Source organism: Lissotriton vulgaris, chromosome 2_2, assembly GCF_964263255.1.
Source record: "Lissotriton vulgaris chromosome 2_2, aLisVul1.2, whole genome shotgun sequence".
NCBI classification, from domain to species: domain Eukaryota; kingdom Metazoa; phylum Chordata; class Amphibia; order Caudata; family Salamandridae; genus Lissotriton; species Lissotriton vulgaris.
In genome coordinates, this window is record NC_141688.1 from 32,091,611 (window position 1) to 32,103,966 (window position 12,356).

The 12,356-nt window shown below is 43.8% G+C and overlaps 1 protein-coding gene across 4 annotated transcripts in view; it reads left to right on the forward strand.

The window, feature by feature from the left end:
• Positions 1 to 12,356, forward strand: part of PARP6 (poly(ADP-ribose) polymerase family member 6) — a 332,536-nt gene that overhangs the window by 96,355 nt on the left and 223,825 nt on the right. For all 4 annotated transcript variants that reach the window (XM_086959240.1, XM_086959241.1, XM_086959238.1 and 1 more), the window contains exons 4-5: positions 3 to 97; positions 11,029 to 11,089. In XM_086959240.1, the coding sequence (XP_086815366.1) occupies positions 3 to 97; positions 11,029 to 11,089 (156 nt within the window). The remainder of the gene's footprint in view (positions 1 to 2; positions 98 to 11,028; positions 11,090 to 12,356) is intronic.

Below are 12,356 nucleotides of genomic sequence, written 5' to 3' on the forward strand. Positions count from 1 at the left end.
AGGGTACGTGTGCAGCTGATTTATATCGACATCCGCAACTTGATGCAGATATTGATGCCGTAAAAGAACTCTACAGTGAAAATTCTGTGTCTGTGAGGTATGTTTAGCTAACTCTTGGGTATCTGAAGAACTAACAGCAGTTGCTTATTACAACTTATGGGCTAGGGGTATTTTTCAGCATCAATATGACCAGTCGCCAGCCACCAAATGAATTTGGGCAGAAATGTGAGCAGATACATGCCAGACACCATTAGGCATGGGTAAATATTTGTTTATGTGTACAGCCACAATTGGGTATTGACAGACATCGCTTTTCAGTATGTATACCCACTGGATGAGAATAGGGCTATTACAGACATAATAATGCAACACTAGGTGTTGACGAAGGGCTTGATTTCCCGTCCACTGTATTACAAGTGTCATAGGATATAATGCGCTGGTCATATGGCAGATGAAATGTCCCAAAATTCCAAAGCAGCCCCAGAAACTCAGCATAAGTAGCTACATTCAAAGCATTGGCTTTTAGAAATATTTCAATGTTTGTATTCAGTTTTTATGTGGTCGAATATATCAGAATATTTATATCCAGCCATGCACTGAGTGTGAGCAGGGAATTGTATATGCCTTGTGGGATATACCAAGAATCCCATTGACCCTATACAGAAGCAGCAATATAGTTAAATCCAAAAATGATTTGGTGCAAATATAGATATTGGCAAGTCTGTAGGCAGCTATATATATAGTGTCTTGTGTACCGCACCAGGAACGGCCTGTGCAGGTAAGAGTGATGGGGCGGTTTGGGGGGGGGATACTCGACAGACGACGACAAGGGAAAATGAAATAAATAAATAAATATTTTCTCTCGACGTCTGTCGAGTCTCCCTCACCCCGCCCCACTGCTCTTACCTGCACGGGCCGCTCCTGTAAACCGCACGTGTGTGCATCCAGCCATTAAACTGAAATATTAACCTGTGTCTATCAGACACTCTTAGATCCTCATTAAAAAATGTGTCTAGTGAAACAATGAGGGTGTTGTGGAGAATTTCAGGAACAGGGACCTCACTGTATAGGGTCTCCTGTGGAATCACTGCTGGGCTGAGCGCTCCGTCACTGAGATAAGGCTGGCTCTGTTTATAGTGCTTTACTGTCCTTCATCTATTGTTTATCGACTGGAGGGACAGAGATAAGGTGGGGGCGGAGAATGCGAGCTGCACTCAAGTTGAAAGCCACATTAGCTACAGACATATTTAATCTTTAAAGTCAATTTAGAGAAACATGAAAATTAGCGATCAATCCCCCTTTGGTTTATAGCAATTTAAATAGAGAACTCTGGAATATTCAGTTACTGTCAACACATCCTGGTTTTACTATGTCCCGCTTCAGTCTGTAGGAGCAACATCCTTGTGTCTGTGTCAGTGCTCACATCTGAAGTACCCAGCAGCAAGACAAAAAAGGACGCTAATTCAAAATTCTTTTTTATGGTTTGTCATCAGGAATATAATAAAACAGGGCTAAATACTACAAACAGTAAACTTATCACAAGTCTTGGACTGATATTATTGCCCTTTCATTTCCTGTGGAGGTCTTTTCTTGCCTCAAATGTTGTTACTGGAATGTGTTCTCTGTTACCAGATCCTAATAAATATATACAAAGTAATACAAAATACTAACACAGTCACAGAGATGATACATTAGGTATGAAGCTAACAAGAGAGAAAATATCTACAGGGTGACTAATCAAGTAGAGAAGAGTTGTATCTAAACTTTCCTATCTGGGTATATCTGTGAAAAAAAGATGAGGGAACAGATGATTTCCAATTGTTTTGTGACTCCAAAAATCAGCGTAAGCACAAGTAACAGCACCAGTAACAGGTGTAGGAACGGTGCTAGCACAGTTAACAACCAACATTAAACAATCAAATCACAACAATAGCCTATATTTAACAGTATCAAGACAACTAGCAATAGACTAGGACTCAAACTCAATTTATGGTTAAAATAATTCAGTGGGTGAAGTTAATAATGGTTCTAGTGAATGTAATTGGAATTCCCCTGATTTAACCAACTTCAATGATTCAATTGACTCCTTAGTTGACTCTGCATTATTCAAACCATTGGCTATGGCAATGAAAATGTAAGAGATTTCAGATGCACGCCAAATGTAACATTACATTAAACCATCACCATCACTCAAAATTTCAAAATGAGTAGTGAGGATGACGATACACCTCCTTCCAGTGCAGTATTAGCAGCTCAGGGCGCAATTTATACCACTTTAACTATGATACCCGACACCCTTATCAATCATTCATCTTTACTATTGAATCAAACAGTGCTGCTACAAGACATCTTTCAAGAAATAAAGGATATGTGGAAGACCCAAAAATACACAGCAGAACCTAGTGATCACACTAAGTCTGTCCTACCCAATCTTAAATATCTTTTATGCACAATGACATGATTGATGAGGTAAAATTATTAATGGCAAAAGTAGCTCTACAGCTAAAACAAAGCGAAAAAAGAACGATTGGCAGAAGAGCATTAGATACATTAAGTGCTATAAGCGTAGTGGTATTGGAAGTCCCCAGACATATTATGTCAGGGGAATTACCCCTATATCAAACTAGAACTTTCCACTAGTATAAATACCAGCCACTGTGAGCGTTGAATCAATAAATATTATCTCTAATACCACAAACAAAGGGAAGGAGTGAGCAGTCTTGATACGCTTGAAACAGTACATCTAAATTCCAGTGTGACACTAGGACCCATGCTTTCCCCTGATTAAGAAACTAGATTCCAATAGTACAGTTAGTGAAGGGTAAAAAAACTGCAAACATTAAATCAAAGATTAGACCCTAAAGGAATTAAATCCAACATCAATCTCATAACGACTCATCTAAAATTATTTCTAATTTGTGAAGTTAAATATCCATAAAAAGCACAAATAAACTGCAATTTCAACAGATAAAATGGATATGAATAGTGAAGGAGAAGGAGCTGAAGTAGTTAATTTAATAATATCACCTTTTACAGATAAGATATTTCTCCACAGAGAAATTCGGGTTCAAGTAAAAATGCAAGGTGGGTAGGACCTAACCCCAAAGATTTTGACTGGAAATGAATAACAGCAGTGATGTACACTGCTGACTTGCAAGAGATCTTGAACCTAATCAATGGCAACTCACCTAAATTTGATGACCCTACAAATACCTACTTAGGTTATGCAGATAACCTGGTGATATTTTGAATCACACAGATCGGATTTCGTCAACAACTAATCGATTCCTGGAATAAAGTAAATTGAATAGTTTGAAGGTAAACTACACTCTGAGGGGAGTTCTTCACACTGGAGAAGTTTGCACAAGACAGAGTAGAACCCCCTGAGCAAATACACACTTTTTCCTTTTTTCTCCATCTTCAAAAACGTTTTTTCCTGTGGAGTAAGACCTTTCCCTTCCCACCCGGGAAGGGAAGTTGCTCCAGTCATGTGCCAGAGTAGATCTTAGTCCGTTTCCAGGGTGGAAGGATAATGATGAGGGGTTTGGGAATGCCCACAAAAGTATGACCATTCCAAACTTTCCTAGGCAATCCGCACCTTGGAATACCCATTGTCCCTACCCATGAGTGAATTTAAACCTGCCAAGAATGTCTCTGTGACTTCCTTGCAAAAAAAAAGAGCTCCATTTAGGAGCAAGTCCCCTCACTTATCCCGAGAGGTGTCATGCTTCATCATTTGGGCATGCTCCTCGACGGACCTGTGCTGTAATGCCCCACGGACACCCAATAGGGGGCACTTTGCCGGAGATCTTCTTTCGAATGTTGTATGGTGAATGGGGGCGTGAGGGTTGTGTAGTGTAGTGATTGAGTGGAGTGGTGTGGCTCACTGGTTAGAGGTGGCAGACCCGAGAGCAGAGGACGGCCTGGGACCAGGGTTCAATTCCCGACGCGGCAGGGTCGTGGACCAGGGTCAGCGGACTCGATAATTCTCACCTCGGTGCCTACTCAAACCAGGGATCACACTCGGTAATTCTGGGCATTAGCTTGCCTCATCTCCACAACGGCCCCCCCACATACGCCGGGGATGCCTGGTTTCACCTTGGAGATACCCAATAGGGACCATCTCACAGGGAAAGCCAGGACGGGTTCCCCTGCGGTCTACTGCGCAGAGATACTCCTTCGGGAGTCGATTCTAGCGCATTACAAACCCACAATTACAATTAATTGAAAGTGTTTCAAAATCGGTATAGTGATGCTAAATGTCAATCTATTTAATGAAAAAGAGCACACAACGCCAACTAAAAACGTGGTGCTCAATTCAAATATGATGGCCTTCACTGAGCTCAACTCAACACATAGTAGTAGATAGTGGTCAACATGTTTCTTGCCTCCTGCTGTCTAAAAGGATCAATTGGCAATTCTTCAGGAACTAGTGTTGCAAACCTACGCTACTTAGTGACTAGAATCTGTATAGAACTCACTGAGAAGCAGTAGACAGTCACACAGCAGAACGCAAGGCGATTTACCTGGACCTGATTGGGAAAAGTGACCCTTAATAAGGATAGATTCACCCCAGAAGGCAAGCACAGAGCAGAACGCTTCGTTGCGTCTTTGACAAGGACCTGTGTTCGTATTTCTAACCTACCCTGGCTCCGTTGCCTCACACTTGTGTTTGTATGTATATGATGTTATTAGATTGCGACCCCAGCTGAAAATCAGTGAAGCACTGTACAGGATCAAAGGCAGAGACACAGTCAGAGGGCTTGTAGGCATTCTGTGTGGTGTGAGATATCAGCATCTGGATATCCAGTCGTCATAGAATGTTGAATGAGATACCCATTATTTCCTGGGTGTACCCAGGCATCACTGGGAATGAAGAGAAATATCAGTCATTGTATGTGCAGACATATCTGCATCTGTATATGCAGTGATCAGAGGATATGTAGAGAGAAATCACCATGGGCATAGCATCCATAGATCAGTCGGGTTGTGCTCAACCATCCATTTGGTCGGCGCAGGGCTATTATCATGGATCTTCACACCTATGCATCAGTGTGGAACAAAAACATTTGTTATCCAGCTCTCCTATGGCTATTTGTAATATTGTTTGTAAAAGAAAGTCATCCATCCATTGAGAGTTGATACATTGGTAGGGGTAAAGTAATCCATAAAATTGTTTTAGATAGATAGTTAAATTCGGACAGATATGCAGCCAGCACCTGATTTTGATAAACATTGCAACACAGGAGAATCCATATTCATGGGTAACCAGACTGGAATAATCCACTGAACCCTTTAAGCCTGGCTAGGTATTCTGATTGAGGATTTCCCACTGCTCCATATGTAGAAGGTAAATATATACAATTGTCCAATGGGTGATATATCAGATAACCACATTTACAGGGCTTCTACAGCCTAATCAGAGAGTGTAGCTTCATTGTGTTAAGTTATGTAATGGACAACGATAACAGAATATTATAATAGAGTTTGAATAATAAAATAGGAAATAATGTATCAGTTCCACTATTGGCTCAAGTGTGCACATGACACAGATGTACCCCCTCACTGATATGTATGTCCTGCATTTGGACGTGAGTACCAAGTTTCATCCCTTGGCAATGGGTAGGGGATTGAGATAATCCGGGGATATTTTTGCAAATTGGCACATATTTTAAAGTATGCAGAACCCAATGTTGGAATACCAGGAAATAACATGAGGCTGTCAGTATCCCACCGTCTGGGGAGAGGAAAATGACAAAAGCAATTTATGATGCTCCTCTATGCGTACAGTACAATAAACACCCCCATTGTGCAAGTTGATTTTGTTAACGTAAGTCTGTATACATTGCTGCTTCATAGTGCTTGCTGTCATTTGGGGAAGTGATTAGGCAAACGCAGACTATCAAATAATGGGCTACATATGCTGGATGACTAACCTTTTCAAATTTACCACAAAGGCCAAATAATCTTCAATGTTTCTGATTCCAGTTACTGTGCATTCCACAGACAGCATCGTGGGCCACATCAATATTCCCACAAAAAGACTTTCCTGAACCAGGGCCTGGAAGTACATTTCCAACTAGAGATTGTAAACTTCGGGTACAAGATATTCATACATCCTGTTCGGTAGCTGTGTTGATCTTTGCTTCCAGTTGGCCCTGTCAATCAGGATGAGGGTTCTGGACTACACTGGAGGCGAGGTGTATCTGGAAGGCCTTGGATAGGCTTTCCCATGGCTTCAATTTGAAAATGGATTGGGATTTCTTAGCCAGTAAAAGCTGGAGGTCCCAACGTGTTCTTGAGAGAGCCCTAGATATGTAGAGGCATGGAGATCAATCCATGGCAGCAGCAGAACTGTCACTAGAATTACTCTGCCTTTCAAAGTAATGTAGATAAAAGAGCCTTGATTAATGTGAGCAGGTAAAGAGCACGGGCAGTTGACATAGATTATCTGGAATCCAACCAAGCGGGATTCCGCCAGGCACACTCCACCGAAGCGGTGATCCTCGCCGTGCAGAACACTCTAAGGACCAACGCCGACAATGGAATTCACCAAGCCCTCGTACTTCTTGACCTATCGGCCGCGTTCGACACGGTGGACCATACTATTCTATTACACCGTGTCGAACAAGCCGGCCTCAGCGGCGCAGCTCTCGCTTGGATTAAGTCCTTCTTGACGGACAGAACCCAGGCTGTAAAGCTGGAGAACTTCACAGCCCCCACACTCCCTACCACCTGCGGTGTCCCACAGGGCTCCTCTCTGTCTCCCCTCCTTTTTAATTTATATCCTAAACCCCTACTGCACTCCCTGAAAAATAGAAAAGTCATTATTTACAACTACGCAGACAATCTGCAGCTGGTATTCCCCCTCAACTCCCCGGATTCCGTCGAGGAATTTCAAAAGACCATGCTGCACATTCAGAGCTGGATGGATCAGAACCATCTTAAGCTGAACCCAGGAAAGACTGAGTTGGTACTCCCTAGCAACAGCGCACTCAGTTGGGGCCCCCACTTCTGGCCATCCTCAATGGGCACTCCCCCATCCCCCTTCCAGTCAGCTAAAAGCCTTGGGGTCACTCTCAGCGCCGACCTCTCACTGAAAACCCAGGCCGGAACAGTGATCTCCTCCTGCTTCTTTCAGCTAAGAAAGATTTAAAAAATCGCCCATCTGCTGACCCATTCTGCTCTCATCCAGGTAGTACTCGCACTGGTTCTCTCGCGATTAGATTTCTCCAACTCTATCTACCTGGGCCTTCCCCTCACCATCGCTAAACGCCTGCAGATTGTTCAAAATCAAGCGGCCAGATTAATATTCAAGAGCAATCGCAGGAAGTCAGCCAAACCTTTGTTGGCCTCTCTCCATTGGCTCCCTATAACCCATTGGATCACCTTTAAGACAGGCTGCATAATTTTCAAGGCTCTCCACGGAAAAAGCCCCAGGTTCGTCAATCAACTCATAAACAAACATGAACCGACCCGCGACCTTCGTTCTGCCCATCTGTCCCTCCCCACGGTGCCGACATTTAAAAAGAAACGACTTGGCAGATCCTGCTTCGCATACCTCGCCCCAAAAACCTGGAACTCACTGCCCTTGTCTATCCGGAACTGTACCAAGCTGACAGAGTTCAGGAGAGCGTTGAAGACCTGGCTATTCAAACAAGCGCACGGTTAGAGCACTATTCCATCTGCCTCTTCACTTACCATCTACCATCTGTTTCCTTCAACGCCATGAAACCCCTGGGTGACCGTGCGCTTAACAAATTCCGCATAAGATAAGATAGGCTCTGCATGACCTACTGTGAAAGGTTCTCCATATGCCATATGGTTATTCAGGGCCTATTGCATAAGAAAATGGGAATGGTTCAAATATTCCAGTTACTTTTATAGGGTAGGAAGATTTTTAGGAGCTATCCAGGGACAACTATGCAGGACCGGGTAAGGTATAGTGTTGTTCATCTTCCATTGTGCAAAGACCGGGCATTGCCTTGCAGTCATAAACGACTCAGCGTATGGGGACAGGATAGGGTAATGGGCATAAGGCTATCCAGGAAATGAGCCTATATATGTTTCTTTGTACAAAGGTAGACGAATGACATTGGTATATTCAGGACCCAACGAACAACGGCATCATATTGACACAGGACGATTGAGCACTTACTTTACTTAGCTCTTGACCACAAGAAGATATTGAATGCTATGTCTAATATGAACAGCACAATGGACAAGGCAATACCTGGAAATACGCAGGGCCTGAGCAAGGCAACTGACATGGGATAACCAGAAGCACAGTGGGTGCTGGCTGAGAACTTGCCCTGGAATAGAACAGGCCAACACTGATGGTCTTTCCAGGTTCTTCCGTTTTCGTGATGAGAACTCCCAAGAAGTTGGGTAGCTCTCCCTACTTTCAGCTTTGCGGGACACGTGTTAGACCTGGCACCTTTTGGTGTAGTTTCCCCAGTCTTTTTACCTCTCACCTCCTGTTTTTGACTATGCGCTCCAATTTGTTTTTGCTGGTTTAGGACTTTAGGCATTTTACCACTGATAATCAATGCTAAAGTGCAAGTGCTTACTGTCTAAAATGTAATGATATTTAGCTCCTCCATGATTTGACTATTTGGTTTACTAGCAAGACTCCAGTACAATGCACTGTGTGCCCAGGGCCTGTAAATCAAATGCTAGTTGTTGGCCTGAAGCACTGATTGTGACACCCACATGAGTAGACCTGCAAACATGCCTCAGACCTGTCACCACAGTGTCTGTGTGTACAGTTTTAAACTGCCATTTCGACCTGGCAAGTGCACCCACTTTCCAGGCCCAAGCATTCCCTTTTATTACATGTAAGGCACCCCTAATGTAGGCCCAAGGTAGCCCCATGGGCAGGGTGCAGTGTATTTAATAGGTAGGAAATGTGCTGCTGTATTTTATATGTCCTGGTAGTGAAATACTGCTAAGTTCGTTTTTCACTACAGAAAGGCCTATCTCTCTGATAAGTTAGCATTGGAGCTGCCTTGTAACATCTTACAAGTGTATCTGCCAATTGGGAGCAGATAGAAAATTAGAGTTTGGTGTCTCTAGACTCACAATTTAAAAACACGTATTTTGATTAAGTGGATTTTAAATTGCAGGTCTGAAAATGCCAGTATTAGAAAGTTGGAACTTTCTTACTTTTATCAGTCTGTGCCTCTGCCTGTTTCTAAATACACGTCTGGGTCTGGGTGACAGTTGGTCTGTTTGTGCATCCACTCTAGAAAGTCACACAAAGGGAGCTGAGGTGTGCCCTACATATCCTGATGGCCCATCATCAGACTAATTGGACTTCCTGAGCTAGAGTGGTGGGAGGAGTTCACACTGATACCTGAATAGGGCTGTGCCTGTCCTCACACAAAGAAGTCTCCACCCCCTGTATTGTGTCTGAAGCCAGGGCGGGGAAAGGCAAGGTTTTGTGAACTACAAATACTTCCCTTTGAATTTTGCCTACTTAAAAGGCTGAAATGGACTGGACCTCTGACACCATATACTCAACAATACTGGGTTGAGAACATTCTGCCAGCAAGAAGAGCTGGATAGGTGTCAGGAAGGACTGCCACTTTGTTGTTTGCTTCGCTGTGTTTACCTGCTGCTTGTTGCTTCTGTCCTGGGAGTGAAAGGACTAGACTTTGCTTTCTACATCCTGCTTCCATGGTTCTCCAAGGCCTTGAGTTGAGCTTGCCTCCTGTTAAGAAGTCTCAGGGTCATCAAAGACTTCACCTGCAACCTCTGGCCCCTCTGCTGAGGAGTCTTACTTGCCAATTGGTGCTAATTTCAGTTCCTGGGCACTTGTAAGTGAGTTTGGGGTGCTACTGAGAACTCAAGGCATCAACGCCAATCGTTTTTCAGAACCGGCGTCTGTTTTCAGGTCTGACGTGTGTGCCGTTGCTGTTCCACTCAACGCACAGAATGCAACTTGCACCACAGGCTTGGACAACAATGCAGCGCCACCAAAGCTCCGTCATTACATGAGTCATGAGCAGCGCACCACTGAAGTCTGTGGTTCACTGCTCCGACTCAGACGCCTGTGGCCTGGTCCACCATCGGCACCGTGGAAGCTGAAGCCTCACGGCTTGATTCATGACACTTCATCGACGCTACTCCACTGTAAGGAACCGAGGTACCGCACCAGCAACTGTAGCAACACCTCCCCTGCAGCAGTAAGGAACTATTGTATCACCTCCTTTGCCTGGCACTAAGGAACCCATGCATCACCTCCCTTGCAACAGTGAGGAACCGATGCCGCACTGGCCTCTGGGACACCTCACCTCCTCTGTGTTTTTCATTGTCTTTGTTTTTCACGATGCCTCTAAGGTACTGTACTGGGGTCTGCTTGATTCCGTAACTGGCCCTCGCTCCATCGAAGTTGGACTGACTTTGTGGAGTCATTGACGTCGACCGCGACCAAATAGACCTGGTTGGAGCTATTGTTGACTTCTAAGAGCTATACTCAATTTAATCTTTAAAAAAGTGATATCTTGATATTTCTAAACTGGTGTAAAGTCCTTTTGTAGTTCTTTCACTGTGTTACTGTGTGTGTGTATGTGCGTGTGTGTGTGTATACAAATACTTTACACATTACCTCTGGGATAAGCCTGACTGCTCTGTGCCAAGCTACCAAGAGGGTGAGCATGGGTTTTCTTGTGTGTGTAACTTACCCTGAGTAGAGTGGTGGGTTCTGCCTGGCTCAAGTGCATACCCTAGACAACCGGAAACCCCATTTCTAACAGTGGATATTTAGCAATCTATTGGAAACAAATTTGTGTTGAAGATAGGGAGGAGTTTGAATTTCTGTATAATTTGCATGTCTGTTTCAGTGTGTTTTTTCTCTTTAGTGTGTAGTTGGAGTATGTATGTGCATGTTGTATATATTTGTGTCTGAATTTTGTTTTTGTTGTACATTCAAATCTATTTTTTATTGTAAACTTTTTCGATACCATAACCTTGTATCTTACCAAATCTCTATTGTCATTCCCTTAAAATCCAATTTTTTGTCCTTAGAGAGTATGGCACCATCGACGATGCCGATATCGACCTGCACATCAACATCAGCTTCCTCGATGTGAGTAACATCTAGTCGAAACCCCTTTAATGACACTTTAATATTCACAGGTTATGTTCTGGCTGTCCTATATCCCCCAAAATGATACATATGGCTGGTTTCTACGTAGCATTCCTGCATCTGTTACCATTGTAAAGCCATTGGATTATTAAATTACAATTCTGCATCTAACACCATGGCATAGTGGAATGTTTTTACTCAGTCATTTTGTATCCAGCATCATGGTGTACCTGGGGTGTTTTACCGGCTTGCATGAAAATGGTGTACCTGATGGGTTGTTACCAGGCAATTACGAAACCAGTGCCGTAGTAGAAGTGAAAGGCCGCAACCTTGTACGCTGCACTATGGCATAGCTGATGGATAAATACCTTGTAATCCTTCACCCTGCACTATGTCATAATGTATTACCTGGTAATTGTGTTTTCTGCTGTGGTAGTATTACTAGAATGTAAATTATATTTTTACTTCCTATACCGGTGTGATTACTGTATTCCGTTGCAATCCCGAGTCATTGCCATGGTAATTGGGTATCTTGCAGTGAGAGTGATTTAAAATGTATGCGTCATTGAAATGTTTCAGCAGTTTTATTGTACTGCCTTTGTAGCCTCTTCTCCGATGCAGTTAGCTAGACTTTTCTTGTCAGGTGATTCTGAGGGACAAACAGCTGAGGAGACAGTGCAGACTGTCACTTTTGAGGAGTGGATGGTTCATTTACCATGTGCCACTCTGTAGAAAAAGAGGTGAACAAGACCAGCCCCCACCGTATTAAGAGCGCTTGGGCTCTGCCCCTCCCAGTTTGCAGTCTCCTAAATAAACATTTTAGCAGGAGAACTATGCGATGTATAATACATTATATAGTCGGTGCCTCGCCAGACTGAGAGGGCAGGCCGCCAGCACCATTCTCTGAATAGCACCAGGAGAGCTCCCCTCTGACCAGTGCACGTGGCCCTTCTTCCAGTGCTCCAGAGCCTCCCCGCTGCAGGCCTCGCTGTGATTGGGTGCGGCTCTCTTACTGCAGTTTCAGTTCTGATAACTGTGAAAATGTCATGAAACATCTTGGCTCGAGAGCTCTCCGGGGAGGCGTGGACCTGTGGCTGTCAGGCCGTGTGCCCTCAGATCGAAAAGCATACAGTGCTGCTGATGAGAGGAAAGGGAAAATGCTTTACCTTTTGCAAACCTTCCAGAACTGCTGAATGACTATAGGACTGATAGAGGAAATGTCCTTCTTCCCTGTCGTATGTCGGGAGGATGTACATCAGCAGTGTGT